General features: G+C 44.3%; 1 protein-coding gene across 2 annotated transcripts in view; it reads right to left on the bottom strand.

Annotated features, from left to right (window-relative positions):
* LOC307258669 (neuropilin-2-like) overlaps positions 1–17500 on the bottom strand; it is a 104560-nt gene that overhangs the window by 47809 nt on the left and 39251 nt on the right. For both annotated transcript variants that reach the window (XM_080038300.1, XM_080038301.1), the window contains exons 5-7: positions 13979–14134; positions 13341–13510; positions 7973–8128 (exon numbers count right to left, since the gene is read on the bottom strand). In XM_080038300.1, coding sequence (XP_079894426.1) covers positions 7973–8128; positions 13341–13510; positions 13979–14134 — 482 coding nt within the window. The remainder of the gene's footprint in view (positions 1–7972; positions 8129–13340; positions 13511–13978; positions 14135–17500) is intronic.

Here is a 17500-nt window from a genome sequence, read left to right as displayed (position 1 = left end):
GGCATGCACTGTGTAATAAACCAAGGGTGTAAGTATGTGGGATAGCATCCTCTTCTCACGTCCACTCGATTTAAAACACACACACACACACACACACACACGAAAACATAATCCTTCATGCACATAGAGCAAAGAAAAACACACACTGTCTGAATGCACACACACACACACACACACACACACACACACACACACACACACACACACACACACACACACACACACACACACACACACACACACACACAGTACTCAAAAAACACACTGCTGCCAGACACAACCGTCTCACATTCAAACACCACGGATCACACACTCCGTCTTTTCCAAGTGGCCTCTGAGCTCCCGCATTCCCCACCATGTGCGCACACACACACACACACGCACGCACACACACGCACGCACGCACGCACACACACACACACACACACACACACACACACACACACACACACACAACAAAACACACACAAAATGATTTCCTCTGAAAGAAGGGGAAAAAAAGATAAAAAGGAAATTGAATGCAAGCGCACATGGCCAGAAGCACTCTTTATGTCTCTTGACACTGGGACTTTCTATCTCTGCCTATCTGACATAGTGTCATGTCTCTCTCTGTCTGTCTGTGACTGCCATCTCTATTGGACTCACCACAGGAACAACACAGCTGGGCTTCTGCTCTTCTCCCTATATCATTTCCCTTCCTCTCCTCATTTTTGTCTTTCTTGTTCACATCCCTCCATCCTCCCCCTCCCCTCTCTCAATGATGTACTGATGAAAGAAGCAAAATCATCTCTCCTGTTGTTTCATTAGACAGGCTCAAAGGCTGTTTCCCCTTATAGGTGCAGTAACACTTCTTCTGTTATGTTGCATCAGTGCTGAAAACACAACAGCCAGTGTTTAATACAGAGAGCAGTAGACCTCGTACAACAGAGCCAGAGGCCTTGCAATTACTTGCTTGGATACTCATTTATAGATGTTTGCTTGGTTTAGAAGTGAGTGTGTGTGTGTTTGTGTGTGTGTGTGTGTGTGTGTGTGTGTGTGTGTGTGTACTCTGCCATTTTCTCCTCGATCGCTATCCATTAAAAACAGCAGGACCTGTTCCTGACTTACAGGAACAGGGGCAGGCTACTTGGTCCGTTGGGAATTGAACCCGTGACCCGCTGGGTGCATGGCACAAAGTCAGACCCAGTGAACCCATGCCCTTACAGTGGCCTTAATACCAGAAACTGTGACCAGTTAAATGATGGAAAAATGCCGAAAGGGCCCCAAAGACTTAATGGGATTGTGGTAGCGGACTGTAATTACAAGTGTGTGTGTGTGTGTGTGTGTGTGTGTGTGTGTGTGTGTGTGTGTGTGTGTTGGTGTGTCGGCGTGTACAAGTGTAATTATGAAGGCTCACTCTAAGGGGTTAGGGGGCTGGCGGGCTCTTTCTGATTTCCCTTGGCGCGCACTGGAACATTTCCTCAGAAAATGTGTGCAGACACACGCACACACACTCTCACACACACTTACATGTGTGTGCACATACGAGTGTGCATACAATATGAGTCTTTGATTTACTTTGTGTGTGTTTGTGTGAATTTTTTAACCTTGTTGTGGTTTACTGGCTCTTTGATCATGGTGTTTGTATGTTTTCATTTGTGGCAGCCTCTTCTGTATACATGCTGCTCATGAAAAAGGAACAGATTCACCCTGCGTTCCAAATCGCATAGTCTTTCTTTTGACTACACTACATACTAAAGTACAGAAGAGTTTTGGGGCCACAGGAGAGAGAAAAAAAATCAGATAAGGAAGTTACTGCGGCATTTATGTATTTTCAGCATACTACAATTGACGTGCATGTATTGGGACATCCTACATCTTTTTCTGTCATACTAAACAGTTGGGAAGTATGGGGTTTGGAACGCAGGGTCAGTTTCCACCAAAGGGTTACCACTGCCATTTAAGTAACAGTTTAAGTAAGTTTTGCCCAGTTTAATCTTCAGAACATTGCTCGCTGGCGTTGTATTGGTTGCCATACATTATGATGCTCTTTAGTAGCGTACATCTATTGATAAGCTGCGCACCAAATATATGCCCTGCGTTCCAAATCACATACTTTTTCTTTTTACTACACTACATACTAAAGTACAGAAGAGTTTTAGGGCCACGGGAGAGAAAATTAAATCTCATAAGGAAGATTTTGTTTTCATTATGTCAAGCAATTTCAAGAATAAAGACGAATACTTGCAAAATGCTATTGGGGTTAGTGGGGCATCTAGGTATTTTCAGCATACTACAATTGACGCAGGGATATATTTTTTGTACCAATATGGAAACCAAACCACCCCTAATGTGACACGTAGCATCTCTGTCTTAAACTCCTTAAATTCACTGCTAACAGTCTCTCTCTCTGTAAAAGGCCTCTGCCACAATCAGCTAATGGAGAACAGCCAGCACAACCCAGCTCAGGGTATGATGTGTGTCTGTTTGAAGGAGTGAGAGAACAAGAGAAGAGAGGTATAGAGTTAAGCATCTGTTCAGACCAGTCTTCCTGGTATCAGCTTGCCTCATCTCCTAACACAGGCAGATACATCTAATTATTAACACACCTGCACAAAAACACACACACAGACAGACTCACAAACACACACGCACATGCATACGCACATGCACACGGACAAAAACACACACACACACACACACACACACACGGACACGGACACACAAACACACACACACCAAAAACAAACAAACTCTTATAACACCAATACTACAAGGAGAATTCCAAGCAGGCAAACATGTGACTGAGATCTCAGTGAAAGTCAGAGGTGATAGACACGGAGTGAATACTGTTTCCTCCTTCATTTACACACACACCTGCTCTACTGAATAACAATAGTGTGTGTGGGTCAGAAGGACACACATATTTGTGTAACTACAGGACAGAAAAATGTAATAATGAGAAGTTTGTGTGTGTGTGTGTGTGTGTGTGTGTGTGTGTGTGTGTGTGTGTGTGTGTGTGTGTGTGTGTGTGTGTGTGTGTGTGTGTGTGTGTGTGTGTGTGTGTGTGCGTGCGTGTGTGTGTGTGTGTGCGTGTGTGTGTGTGTGTGTGTGTATGTGTGTGTGCGTGTGTGTGTGTGTGTGTGTGTATGTGTGTGTGGCATTGTCATAAGCCTGCAGGGCCACCGTCAGTCAGCCAGTGAGGACCAGGGCAGACACCACATTGAATTATTCAAATGTCCGTGCTGTGTGCCTTTTTTTTTTTTTTTTTGTATGTGTGTGTGTGTGGACAGAGTTATAAAATAGTAAAACGACCCCCCATCTCCTCCTATTTCATCACACAAGGACAGTCGCAGACACACACACACACACACACACACACGCACACACACACACACACACACACACACACATGCACACACGCACACCCACACACACACACACACGCACACACATACTTCAGGGACCTAACCTGCCTTTGACAGCTGAATCCTGGTGGGGTATGTCACAGTGAAGTCGGGGAAAACCTCACAAACCGAAGGACACATGGCACCCTTTTCTTTTTTTCATTTGTCACAAACTGTTCCCTCGTTCCTTTGGCCTCACCTCACAGCCCCGCCCCCTCACACTCCTCTGTCGTTTCATTTCATGTCTCTGCTGACATCCTTCCACTAGGCTGTGTGTGTTGCAGCGACCTCTGATCTATCCACAGGGATTTTTGGTCAACGCCCTTGTCTGCTATTCTCATTATTCCTCCTCTCCATTCATCCATCCATCCATCCTTCTTTCTTTTCCTCCGTGGATTCCCCTGTGCAAAGTTCTTTCCCCTCCTCCTCCCCCCTCCTCTTTCCTTCACTCACTTGTTCCCCAATGAATGTCTCTTTTGCTCCCTCTCTCCCCTATCAGCTCAATGCTTGACTGCCTGACCTTAAGCGTAGTGTTTTCTTTTTCTTCTCTCTTTCTACAGCTTTCCTACACTTTCCTCTCATCCCGATCCCCCTCTCCCTCCCTCTCATTCCACCCACGTATACTGTATGCCTCCCTCCATCTCTCCATCCCTCACTCCTCATCCATCCGTCCTCCCTGCTCCCACAGATTAAGGTGGGGAATAGGGGGGTTTGGTTTGGGGAACTTGGCGGAGGTCCAGTGCTTGTAATGGCCCACGGAACAGCTCTTGCCTGCAGCAAATTCAGGAGGGTTTACGTAATGACATGTGTAATACCACGTCCAGCTTAAATGTAGCTGAACCTGCTGTAAAGGTCTCACACTCCTACGGATGAAGACTCAAGCTGACACAACATCATTTCTCATCTCGGGAACCCTGGGGTCACTGAAATAAACGCTGCTTTTCTCTTGTCTTCTCTGCAACCTCCCATCAGCAGGCCTATTTGAACTAGAGTTAGAATGATTCTGTATGTATGATGCAAGTTCAGATGAGCAGGCCAATGATCTGATAGGAACTGATCATCAAGTAGGGATGTGAGAAATGGCTGCAGCACAGTTAACTCTTATGTTCCTGTAACTGTGCATCCATTGATATGTGGTCAAAGGTTTCTCATCCAGGTTAGCTGGGGTTAACACTGGTAGTCAAGGGGAGCCAAGTCAAAAGATAAACTTTACAACATCACCAAACGCTCCCCTGTGCTTGTGACTTGATTATTTACCATGTCATTTTAGAACAGAATACATGCGTGACCGTCACACACACAGTTTCAGGAACGGTGGCTGTCACCTTTTCTAAAGCTGGAGAGTGAGGCAAAGAGATTTAAAAAATTAAAATTAAATGTTGAACTATACCTTTAAAACAGTAACAGAAGAATAAAGAAATGTGTATGTTCATAAAAAAAGAGAAAATAAACAAAAAACTGTTACATTTCAAATTGTATAAAAATCCAATGTTTTTCCCAATAGAGAAAAGGCAAAAAAGCCCATCATATTGGTTCTGCAATGATAGCTTTTAATATAACCCCCCCCCCCCTCCCTGTGTCTTATACCTTCCCCATCTGTTTGCTGCTTTCTCCTCTTTCTCCGGTGCATGTCTGGAGTGAGTACCTGTCATGTGTGAGGCTGTTGGTACTATAGGAACAAATGCTGCATGAATATTACTTCTCCTTCCCTCCAAAAAAATAAAAAAAGAGAAAAAACCCTCTTGCAAGTTAACACGTATTCCATATGTCCCATCTGGTTCACAACAGGCCTTTAATGACATTATCAAATACATTACAGATCACACATATCACCACAATGTCTAGTGACAGTGGTGGCGCCCCTATGGGCTGGCTGCCAGATGTTTAAAAACCAGAGAGAGCGAGAGAGAGAGAGAGAGAGAGACAGAGACAGAGAGAGAGAGTGTGTGTCTGTATGTGCAGTAGCTGCTTTAGTAAGAGTTACTCATCTGAGACAAATGCTAACAAACAACAAGAAATGGGTTGTAAAAATGCCTTTATCCAAATGAATGCATGTGTGTGTGTGTGTCAGCGTGAGCGAAGCCAGTGTGTCTTTCTATCCATGTGGCTCCCATTCATTTTTTTTGTCCTCCTTTAATGACTCATGCTCCTAAAACACTGATCCAATCTTGCTTCCAGATTAACACACACACACACACACACACACACACACACACACACACACACACACAACACACACACACACACACACACACACACACACACACACACACACACACACCAACACCCTCACCGTAGCCTAACACAACAAGTAAATGGTCCAAAGCAGCATGAATTTGCCTGTCTGTTTCGTGATGACTTTCTCAGAAACATTTCGGGGAGGGAGGAGAACAAATGATGGAGTGTCGAGGGAAGGGGGGATGGGAAAAAAAGAGAGCAAGAGTGGAAGGATAAAGGTAAAGGAAGATGTGACCGGAGTGTAGACAAGGAAGGGAGGATTTGATGGATGGAGGGATTTCTTTGCGAGAAGAACTAGTGAAGGGGTGAGTCAATGAAAATGCCAAGCCAGAGAAGGATGGATAAATGGACAGTTGAAATGAGTTATAACCACAAACAGGTCGGGGGGGCGGGGGGCACTTCTATACATCTTCTATACACCCCCTTGCATTGACTTACTGTATATCTTAAAGCATCAACAAATCAGAATCGTACAACTGATCCCTACATGAAATACAGATCCAGGATCTGCTCCGTGTTATAAAAAAACTATTTCCTTGAATTATCCTCCTACACAACCAAACTATAAAACACTCTGCCAAAAAAAAGGATCTCCTAGGCCACTGCTATTAAATTATATAAACTGTATATCTTCCTAATGTAAAACAAGCATTCTCATTTACACCCCAAAACTTGACGGACATGCCTGGGGATAGCAAGGCCGATGCTGACTGGCCGTCTGAGGTGTGTGAGAGGAGAAGGACATACGTTATGGGCTCATAGATGCTGACACCATGGTTTCCCCCCTGACAGACAAAGTGCCCTGGCTCTGTCTTGTCCTCTCTCTATCCCCTCCCTCCTTCATAGTGATATACAGTAGTGATGACCCCGAGCTCAACTGTCTGAGACTGACTCACCAGGAGGCTTGATGGCTCAAAAAGACCCTTACCGCTGTGTGTGTGTGTGTGTGTGTGTGTGTGTGTGTGTGTGTGTGTGTGTGTGTGTGTGTGTGTGGATGTGGAAGAATAGGGAGGTCAATCTACCAGAAGCCGCTGCTGATTTATTTTAAATGACACACACACACACACACACACACACACACACACACACACACACACACACACACACACACACACACACACACACACACACACACACACACACACACACACACACACACACACACACACACACACACACAGCCCTTTGTGTCTCCCTAGGCCTTGTGCTATCCAGGTTTATTGGGGACTCAAGGAGGATTATGAGTGGTGACACAACAGCTGACCTCAGAACAGCTTCATTAGTCAGATGTACACACATGGCATTGTTACTGTTTTGTTGTTCCTGTTCACAAAACAACCAGGCCAACATCTATACAACTGATTTTGCTTTATGAATCAACACCTCATCCTCCATTTTTCTACCACAACTTAACTTATTATTTGTCCCCCACTAACTGTCTTTCCCCACACCTCCTGGTGTTTTATCCATCAATCACTTCTCCTGGAGTTATAAGCCTTGTGGGATTGTGTTAGTATGCGCGGGGGAACCCCATATGGTAACAGTATACTGGATCTCCTGTTTCTCTCTCACCGCAAAAAAAAGAAAAGAAAAAAGAAGAAGCATTTGTAGGTATGCATCTGCGAGTGTGTGCGCATGCATTAGTGTTGGTGAAGGAATAAGGCTTTATAGTGCAGAGCTAGACGTGGTGCTCCACCGCAGGACAAACACATGTGACCACTAACTGTATAGTGTGTGTGTGTGTGTGTGTGGAGGGGGGGGGGGAGAGAACGGCTGTGTGATGGAAAAAACAGCTACAGCCACTGGAACGCACACTCTACTTTAATTGCACTTTGCGACCATTTTAAAGACCCTCTGCACCATAGCAGACTTGCAGCGCGCTCACCGATGATTCATTATGGCTTTGACACCTATGGAGAGGAACAGCCTGGAAAGCCCAGTCCAACCAGGGTGACATTAGGCAGATCTCAGACCAGTAAGTAACACAAACCAGATGGAGGGACGTGAACAGCTTACTGTAGCAGTGTAAGTATAGCCAGCATTCAATGATGTAAGGTATCACTTGGTATAGCTCGGGGAGACGTGTGCTGTTTCTGGCTCGAGTCGTTAAAGCCCTTTAACGAAGCCAACTCAACGGTGGCTGTAATTGCAGACAGCGGTTGAAATTTGGGCTTGCGGTCAAACTCTCGGGGCATATATATTCCGTCTCAAATGATTCTGTGTGTGTGCATGTCGAGGCATGTCGTGTCACCCAAGAGCATCCAGGCTTTCTCCAGTCGTCGCGACCGATTGGTTAGGAATGTGCAGTGTTTGTGGGGCCAGTGTCAGAGCTCAGCCCTTTCCCTTACCTTGTGGTTCTTGCCATGTCTGTACACCATCCAGTCCTCTCCGTTAGTGCTGACTTCCAGCTTGAAGGTGGTGACGTGGTAAGCCTTCTGGGTCTCCTTTGAGACGGCTCCCTGGGTAGCAATGCCCGTGAGCACCTTGAGAGTGTGGAGGTCCACCTTTTGAAGAAATAATAAAAACATCATAATCAAAGTATTGAAGAAAGCAAACAATCTACGAGTTGTTCAATCAGCTACTGTACTTTCAGAGGAGCCTGGGGTTAAAAATAAGGGGAAAAAAAGGTAAGGACCCAGTGGCAGTATTACCCATGACTTTTTAATGAAAGAAAATAAAAATAAAAATAAAAACCCGCAAATTTCAAATCACACACCTGATACAATGCTCTCATGCTGAGATTCTTAAAAAGATTCAGCCGGTTAAAGATAGACAAGAACACAAAACAAACAAATATACACCTGCACTTATCATGTCTCACCTTTGTCTCTTTCCTCTCTGTCTCTCTCTCCCTCCCTCTCTCTCTCTCTCTCTTTCCTCTGCACTCTCTCTTTCCTCTCTCTCTCCTCTCCACTCTCTCTCTCGCTCTCCCTCTCCCTCTCTCTCTCTTTCCTCTCTCTCTGTCTTTGTCTCTTTCCTCTCTGTCTCTCTCTCTCTCCCTCTCTCTCTCTCTCTTTCTCTCTTTCCTCTGCACTCTCTCTTTCCTCTCTGTCTCTCTCTCTCTCTCTTTCCTCTCCACTCTCTCTTTCCTCTTTCTCTCCTCTCCACTCTCTCTCTCTCCATCTCTCTCTCTCTCTTTCCTCTCCACTCTCTCTTTCCTCTCTCTCTCCTCTTTGTCTCTCTCCTGGCAGATCCATAGTAATGACCCGGGGCCCATTTTAATTTCCTCCCATACAATAGACCATAATCACCTCCCCATCCTGATTGTGCATGCTGTACGCTAGGTGTCTGGCAAGCTGCAGTCTGTGTTGCATTGTACGTGGAACACCGCTGTGGCTTAACACTCCCCTAGTACAATGTCTATCTACTAAGTTCCCACTAGTAAATACACTTTCCCTGCATTCCAAATCACATACTCTTTCTTTTTACTACACTACATACAGAAGAGTTTTAGGGCCACATGAGTGAAAAAAAAAATCAGATAAGGAAGATTCTTTTTCATTATGTCGAGAAATATCAAGAATAAAGACGAAAAATCCAAAATGCTATTGGAATTAGTGGGGCATTTATGTATTTTCACCATACTACAATTGACATGCATGTATTGGGACATCCTTAAATCTTTCTCTGGCATACTAAATAGTATGGAAGTATGGGTATTGGAACGCAGGGATTGTCTTTTTTTCTCCATTGCGCTGGAAATGGGTAAAGCAGGGCAATGTAGCTCACAAAAGAAAAATAACAAGAAAAATATATTTTGATGTGAAAGGGACATTTTGAAAAAAGACATAATATTTACGGCACACATTTTATAAGGAGCACCGGTCAAACCTGTCAAAACTATGCACTTGTATAAGGACATATTATCATCATAAAAGTAACAAGACCTTATAGACAGACCACTAGCCTAGCTCCACATGACTAAGAAGCAGAAATAGTTCAGTGGCACTGCGTACAGTATTTAGCCCTCAGTTTACATGGATATTGTATATGTTCTCCCTGCCACGTTGGCATGGGGATCTTCTAACAGGGAGGGACTGACATGACAAAGGTTTTACTGTAGGTTACAACATTCATCGTCCTCCTTGGGAGCTGCTGAAACCTGTAGATTAATCAGAACTTCTTGTGTGTGTGCTGTGTGTCTCTCTCTGTGTGTGTGTGTGTGTGTGTGTGTGTGTGTGTGTGTGTGTGTGTGTGTGCGTGTGTGTGTGTGTGTCCCACTGGGGTATAATACAAAACACTGTGGGAGGTAAAATGCTGCGTTTGTTATCTGTCAGAGAGACAGGTGTTTTAGATTACTTCCAACACACACACACACACACACACACTCTCTCTCGCTCTCTCACACACACACACTCTCTCTCTCTCTCTCACACACACACACACACACACACACACACACACACACACACACACACACACACACACACACACACACACACACACACACACACACCTGCACACTTAGGGCCAGACAGAGATCTACCCAGACAACTAATCGATAGTCCGGAACCGAGGAGAGGAGGGGATGAGAAGAGGAGGGGTGAGGAGAGAGAGAATAAGAGTGACAGAGAGAACGAGAGAAAGAGAGAAAGAAGAGGGGAAGACTGAATGAGAAAGAGAGAGAGAGAAATGCTAAGTGAGCCTTCCCATGGAAAGGCCTCTCATCAATCACAGAGTTGTTAGAATAACGGAGCCACCAGAGCCCACACCATCAATCTGCACCACAGCACACCTTACTAGACCAGGGCAGAATGCAATACAATAGCATAGCATAGAATCAAATAGAATAGAATAGAACAACCGCATATTGATACAAATAACTACATATAAGTTACATCAGAGAAATTGTCCGAGTGAGAGATTAAAACCACACACGAGGCTCTTGAGCCAACATGAGCAAGGCACACATGCCTGAGCTGCATGGGCACACATAGTCAACAAACACACACTCAGGCACACTTGCACACACAAGCATGAACACACACCCGCACACTCAGTTATAAGAGACCACGGGGGTGCAATATGCAAGGAGAGGCATGTTGGCATTTATGACAGCTGCTTGTCAAGACGGGAGGCTGCACACACACACATGCACACGTACACACACACACACATGCACACGTACACACGTACACACACACACACGCACACACGCACACACACGCATGCACGCACGCACGCGCACACACACACACACACACACACACACACGCACACACATACCCACTCACACACACACACACGCACACACACGCATGCATGCACGCGCACTTACGCACACACACACACGCGCACACACACACACACACACACACACACACATACCCACGCACACACACACGCACGCACATACCCACGCACACACACACACACACGCACACACACGCATGCATGCACGCGCACTTACGCACACACACACACGCGCACACACACACACACACACACACACACACACACACACACACACACACACGCACGCACACACACACACACACACACACACACACACACACACACACACACACACACACACACACACACACACGCACACACACACACACACGCACACACACACACACACACACAGGGGGCCTCACTCTCTGCTAGGTGCTAACACAGGGGAACAGCTGAGAGCCTCTGTGGAACGCAGCGGTCCGACCACAACACCGGTGAGCAGAGAAAGACAACACGAGAGAAAACAAGACGCTTTAGTTTTGTCCTGCCAAACTGTCAAGACAATTTCATGCAAACGTTTAAAATCAGGACTCTTCCCATGGGGCCTCAGAGGAGACATTATATGGCTCAATCTGAATTCCACACAAAAAAAGGAGGGATAGTCTTTTTAAATGACTTTCAAGCTTCAAGCTGAATTCTTTAATGTCAGCTCATTTCGAGAGTAGGCCAGAGAGAGAGAGAGAGAGAGAGAGAGAGAGAGAGAGAGAGAGAGAGAGAGAGAGAGAGAGAGGAAAAGGAAGTGTGAGACTGATGGGACATGGCCTCATGCATGCCTCTTGGCCAGAGTCCTTTCCTGCGCGTTCTCCTGGCCCGCAGTTTAACCACAGCGGGACTATGGACAATCAAACAACTACTGCTTCTATTCCACATCTGTTTATGGCTATCTGTGGTTGAGTTTTTGAGTTTTTTCCTAAATATGAATAGATGTGGGTTTAACTTGGTTCTTGGTATCTTTTGAGCTAAACACTAGATCCTTCTCTGGATCTTTTGCCGCCAACTGAACCGACTTTTCTTTTTTTATTCATTTTTTGGAAGAGGAATATATCTCGGAGCTATCTGATCACAAGCTTGGAATAGAGACAGCCTCGACATCCAGAGCTTGTCTGTGTGGTGTGGTTGTGCAGTGGGTTTTGTTGTCGGGAAATCTTTGATTCAAGCAGCGGGAAACCAGACCGCTTGGCTTAAAGCTTGACAACTGGTTGAGGCCAGGATGTGAGTTTTCTGGCCCTTGACGCTTTATTTCTAACATTCTACAGAAATGAACAAAATTGCATCTGAGATTAGGAAGGTATCGAACTGATGAACGGAAGCATTTGCCATTTATTACAAATCCTGCCTGAAATGATGGCTTTAAGTTACAGTGCGTAACTTCTGTCGCCCCCCCTCCAGTGTCGGCACATCTACACGAGGTAAGTACTCGCTGATCATGCATGGATCTTATACCTAGTGCTTGTACGTCCAGGTTTTTTCCTAAGCAGTAGAATCAACAATTATTTTGGTGCGCTTCAAAATGCAGAGAGAGTTTTGTGGAGCTGATAGGGCTTGATCTACTTTGTGTCAACTCATTTGGCCATGGCTTGAATGTAAACGACATTCACAGATATGAAAAAGATACACACTGTAGCTTTAAATAAAAGAAATAAGCTTAACAGTGAATAAAGCAAAGCCTGCTGGCAGTCTTGGCAAGTCTACAGGAAGGCGGCACCCAACAAGATAATGTGTTGTTTACAGAGGGCGTCAGACTGAAGATTGCCTGGCAGGCTGGTTTGAATTCATTTCTGTCTGAGGGGTGAGTGAACCTCACACTGCCTCTCCCCTCTCACCCAGACAGCCTCATAACTCAGGGATGGCACAGAGCTGGCACAGTGATGGAATACGGGAAACAATGCCTTACCCAGGCACCTAGCCGCTAAACCTTCATATCACTACAACCTCCCACTCGCTCGCTCTCGCTTGCTCGCTCTCTATCCCACTCACACGCACGCAGACAGACAGAGAGACAGACAGACAGACAGACAGACAGACAGACACACACACACACACACACTGTGACACAAATATAGCTGCGGCGGAGTTATTATGTTTGACATGTCAACAGAAGAAGAAATAAAAGGTGCCATTAAAATAAGAATGCAATCTGTTTTTAGTTCAGGTCGGGTTTTCAAGAAGACAATTCTGTATTTCAGGACAAGGATCTTGGATTTGTGCCACATCCTGATGAAAAACAAAAGAAAACACATAAAAATAACCCTAACCCTGTCACCTAGAAATGATTTGTATTTTTATTATTTTATCTATATTGTTTTTTCAGTCTAATCACTGTCTGGATGATGTTCAGAGGCAAGGGTTTTCCTTTTTTCTTCTTTCTAATAGATGAAAGTCAACGTTTAAGTGCCAGGTAGATTAAGGGTTAGTGGCCATACAAAGTGGTGGACTGAATGGTTGTTGGTTTTACAGGTTACAGACATGCACTCTCACCTGTATGTACTCTCTGGTGCTGTCTTCGTTGGGCGTCCAGCCGTTGTCGTTGTAGTTGAGGCGGGCCTGGCGGGGCAGCCAGTGTTCATCATAGAAACTGGATGAGGCTGTAATCTGGTCGTCTGTGATCTTCCCTGACTCCATACCGAATGCGTTACTACAGTGGAACGCTACAGGGTGGGGGGAGAGGAAGAGATTTAGACTAGGGCTGCAACCAACCATTATTTTGATAATCGATTAATCTGTCGATTATTTTCTCGATTAATCGATTATTGATCGATTAGTGTTTTGGTCCGTAAAATGTCAGAAAATGGTGAAAAATGTTGATCAATTGTCCAAAGCCCAAGTTGACGTCCTCAAATGTATTGTTATGTCCAAAACACACAGATATTTCAGTTTACTGTCATAAAAGGATTGAAGAAACCAGAAAATATTCACATTTGAGAAGCTGTAATCAGAGAATTTGGACCTTTTTTATTAAAAAATTACTCGAAACGATTAATCGATTATCAAAATAGTTGGCGATTATTTTAATAATCGATTAATAATCGATTCGTCGATTAATCGTTGCAGCTCTAATTTAGACCGATATTCTACACTTGTATTAATAACATATGAAAAAAATAACTTTGACTTACTCTCACTGACTTCCTTGTGTGTCATGTTGTAGCGAGCGGAGAAGCCATCTTTAGCCACGGCCATGTCGGTGTGGAAGGCCAGGGAGAGAATCCCCGTCGATGATTGGATCTCGGGAGGCACCCTGGTCCCGCAGTACCGGCCAATCAGGGGGCCCACTGTCAAAGAGTGGAGTCATCATTTGATGTTTTTTTTTTTTAAGATTGCATTCCTTTATCAATCACTTTTATACAATAATCTTCACATTGTTTTGTCTATATCCATTGTGCCTTGTATGTTATTGTTTCCGTTTTTCTTCCATTATCTCTATCACTCCCTCCTCCGCTGACATCACCTCATCACTTTCACCCTCTCACATGTCGTCACCTCTCACCCCTTCATCCATCATGTCTGTATCTGGGGCCCGGAGATGGGTTTTTTCCGATGTGTACTACTATGTGTGTAAATCCAGGGATCTAAATGATTCCTCTACTGTCTTCTTCTCTGATACCACTACTTGTATACGTCAACACGAATAGATGAGTGTGATTTAGAGCCCCGGGGCGTGTGTGTGTGTGTGTGTGTGTGTGTCAGTGTGAGTGTGTGTGTGTGTGTGTGTGTGTGTGTGTGTTTGTGCGCGAGTGTGCATGTGTGTGTGTGTGTGTGTGTGTGTGTGTGTGTGTGTTTGTGTGAGATAGTAGACTCATCCTGCTATACTCCCTCACACTTACAGATACACACATGAAGAGGCTTGTGGAGGAGTAGGAGGTGCAGGAAGACGAGAAAATAGCCACCAATCGATCAGTGCTATTGATTTTTTTTCTTCCCGTTTGGAACGGGTGGATATTTGAAATAGGGCTCTTGGGCAAAAGGCGGTAATAACTCTCTACTTGATGGTGGTGTTTGGGAAAATGGAAGGGGGGGGGGGAAAAAACAGAAGAGACGGAAATCTCAAATCCACAGAGATTGTTTCTGTGCATAAACTTCGGGTCGAACAAATGTAATATATTTTTTGGGGTGGGATTTCATATTTCATATTTGCGGCTTACGGACCGAAAATTGTCTCATTTCTCTTTCTCCCCTCTGTGTTTATGATTTTCATTTCAGCAGTGCTTAGGCCCTTGGCTGAACCCTGCGAGCACAGATGTGGTAACACACAGGCACACACACACACACACACACACACACACACACACACACACACACACACGCACACACACAATGATGCCAGTGCCATTGTTCTGCCTTAATAGTTCTATATTGTCATATGCGCAGAAGGGAGCCCATTTAGATTGATGGTATAAAGAGCAAGTCGTTTCCCTGTCACAAAACAAAAACATACTCGTACACATAGATACACCTACGCAAAACAATTACACACACTTCATAGTCTTTTACATTTCACATAAAAAATCTTGTCTGTCGTCTGCGACAAAATATTGGATATTTTTATAGGAATAAAGCCACCTTCCCGTTGTTCAGTAGGAAAAGGATTATTGAGGCAGTTTTTATGTCTGTCCTTGATTACGGTGATGTGGTTTATCGGCATGCATCTCGTTCATGCCTTAAACTCCTAGACTCTGTATTTCACTCTGCTTTGAGATTCATTACAGGAGATGCTTATGATACACACCATTGTGTTTTATATGAAAGGGTTGGGTGGTCCTCCCTTAAGGAGAGACGTGATGCACATTGGCATATTTTTATATATAAAGCTCTGACTGGAAAGCTACCACTCTATTTGACAGAAAATGCTGCTTATTTCAGATGGGCTTTATCAAACCCACTCAACTGACATGCTCATGTTATATGTCCCCTATGCCCGGTCTGAGCTTGGTAAAACCGCTTTTAGCCATAGTGCCCCTGACTCCTGGAACAGCCTACAACATACAATTAAAATAAATACACTCATAACTGTTAACCAATTTAAAATTATTATTTTGAATCAGCCCCTCTACACTTGTAACTGTTTTAATTAGGCTATTGTCTCTTTCATTCAATTGATCTGAATGTTTTAAATTGTTGTTGTCTGTGTGTGTGTGTGTGTGTGTGTGTGTGTGTGTGTGTAAACTTGTTATGTATTCTCATTGTATATTGTGTATCTGTACAAACTCGACGTCATTGTAAAAGAGGGTCACCCCTCAATTGATCTTTCGAGGTTAAATAAAGGAAATTAATGAATAGTCTAAGTTTATTCTCTTTACTTATTGATTTCATGCAGTCGCCCTAATCACATTTTCTGGCTGTTTCCTTTTTCTGAATGTTCCCTCATCAATAGGTTTCTCCTCCATTCTTGCCACACCTTTTAACCTTAAAGGAAAACACACATGGCCATTATCTTTCCCTGCTAGTCTCTTGTACTGTCCTCATTTCCTGCGTGGACTGTAAACTCCTACACACAGGGGTGAAACCACGTTTTTCCAACTCTCATTCTCATCCTGTATATTTTTATTTCCCTCCGACCACTTCTCTCCATCTTTCCTTTCATCCTCCTATAGTTTCTGTAGTCTCTCTCTCCATCACTCAGTGGAAAAGCCTTTCATCCTCTCTCTCTCTCTCTCTCTCTTCCATCCCTCTCTTTTTTGGGCTTTCCTGTCCTCTTTCATTTTCTCCTGTGCTTATCCTCTCTGGTCTTCTATTTGATCCCCCTGTAAGAAGGAGGAGAGCTGTTGTGGCTTTTCTTTCTATTCCCTCTTTTCTTTGTATCCATCTCCCTGACTCTCCCTTGCTCCTCAGGCTAAGTTCATATTTACACTAGCGTTCATTCAAAGGAAGGCATCATTGTTTGGTCTCCTTTGCTACTCCTGCTGTTGAGTTTTTTTTTCACTAGAATCCTACAAGACTCCACTGAAGTTATGGGGATATCATCACACAAACAACAAATGATAAAATGAAATCACACAAAACATAATTCAAGTTTTACACAGACAAAGTTTAGTATCTTTTTTCCATTGCGACTTGCTGAACTTAAATCTTTTTTTATTTCTCATTTCTCTACGTCCTCTACATTAAGCTTCATCTCTCCATCCCCACATATCCTTTGTTCCAGTCTTCCCAGCATTGGAGGACTCTTCACTGCCCTTCCAGCGCTCTTCTTTCTCTCTCTACCTCTTCCATCTCTTGGAACTTGAGCCAATATCTTCTTGCCTTAGATTTGTCTGTCTAAACCTTTCCAGTCCTTCTAGCAACTAGACCACACATATCCTAGCCCTTTACCGTTCCTCCTCTCACTTCCCCTCCTCCTTTCCCTCCCTACTCTCAGCTATTTGATTTCCCCCTTGAAAAGTCATGTTGTTACATCCACATCAGGTGTCAGCCTCCTGCCTGTAAGCTCAGCTTTCATCTACCAACGCACCGCTACTAAAATAGCTGCTACTCCACCTCAGTCAATAATGATGTAGGTAGGGCAGAAAAGACACGTCTTACCTTTGCTCTGCGGGCTGACTCATGAAGTGACTGAATAAACGTTTTAACATCTCCATAATTAAAGCTATAGTGCGTAACTACTGTATAGCTTCACCTCCATGAGCGTTTACAACAACACT

Source organism: Ammodytes marinus (assembly GCF_949987685.1).
Source record: "Ammodytes marinus genome assembly, chromosome: 12".
Classification (NCBI taxonomy): Eukaryota; Metazoa; Chordata; class Actinopteri; order Uranoscopiformes; family Ammodytidae; genus Ammodytes; species Ammodytes marinus.
This window is presented reverse-complemented; position numbering and strand designations above follow the sequence as displayed.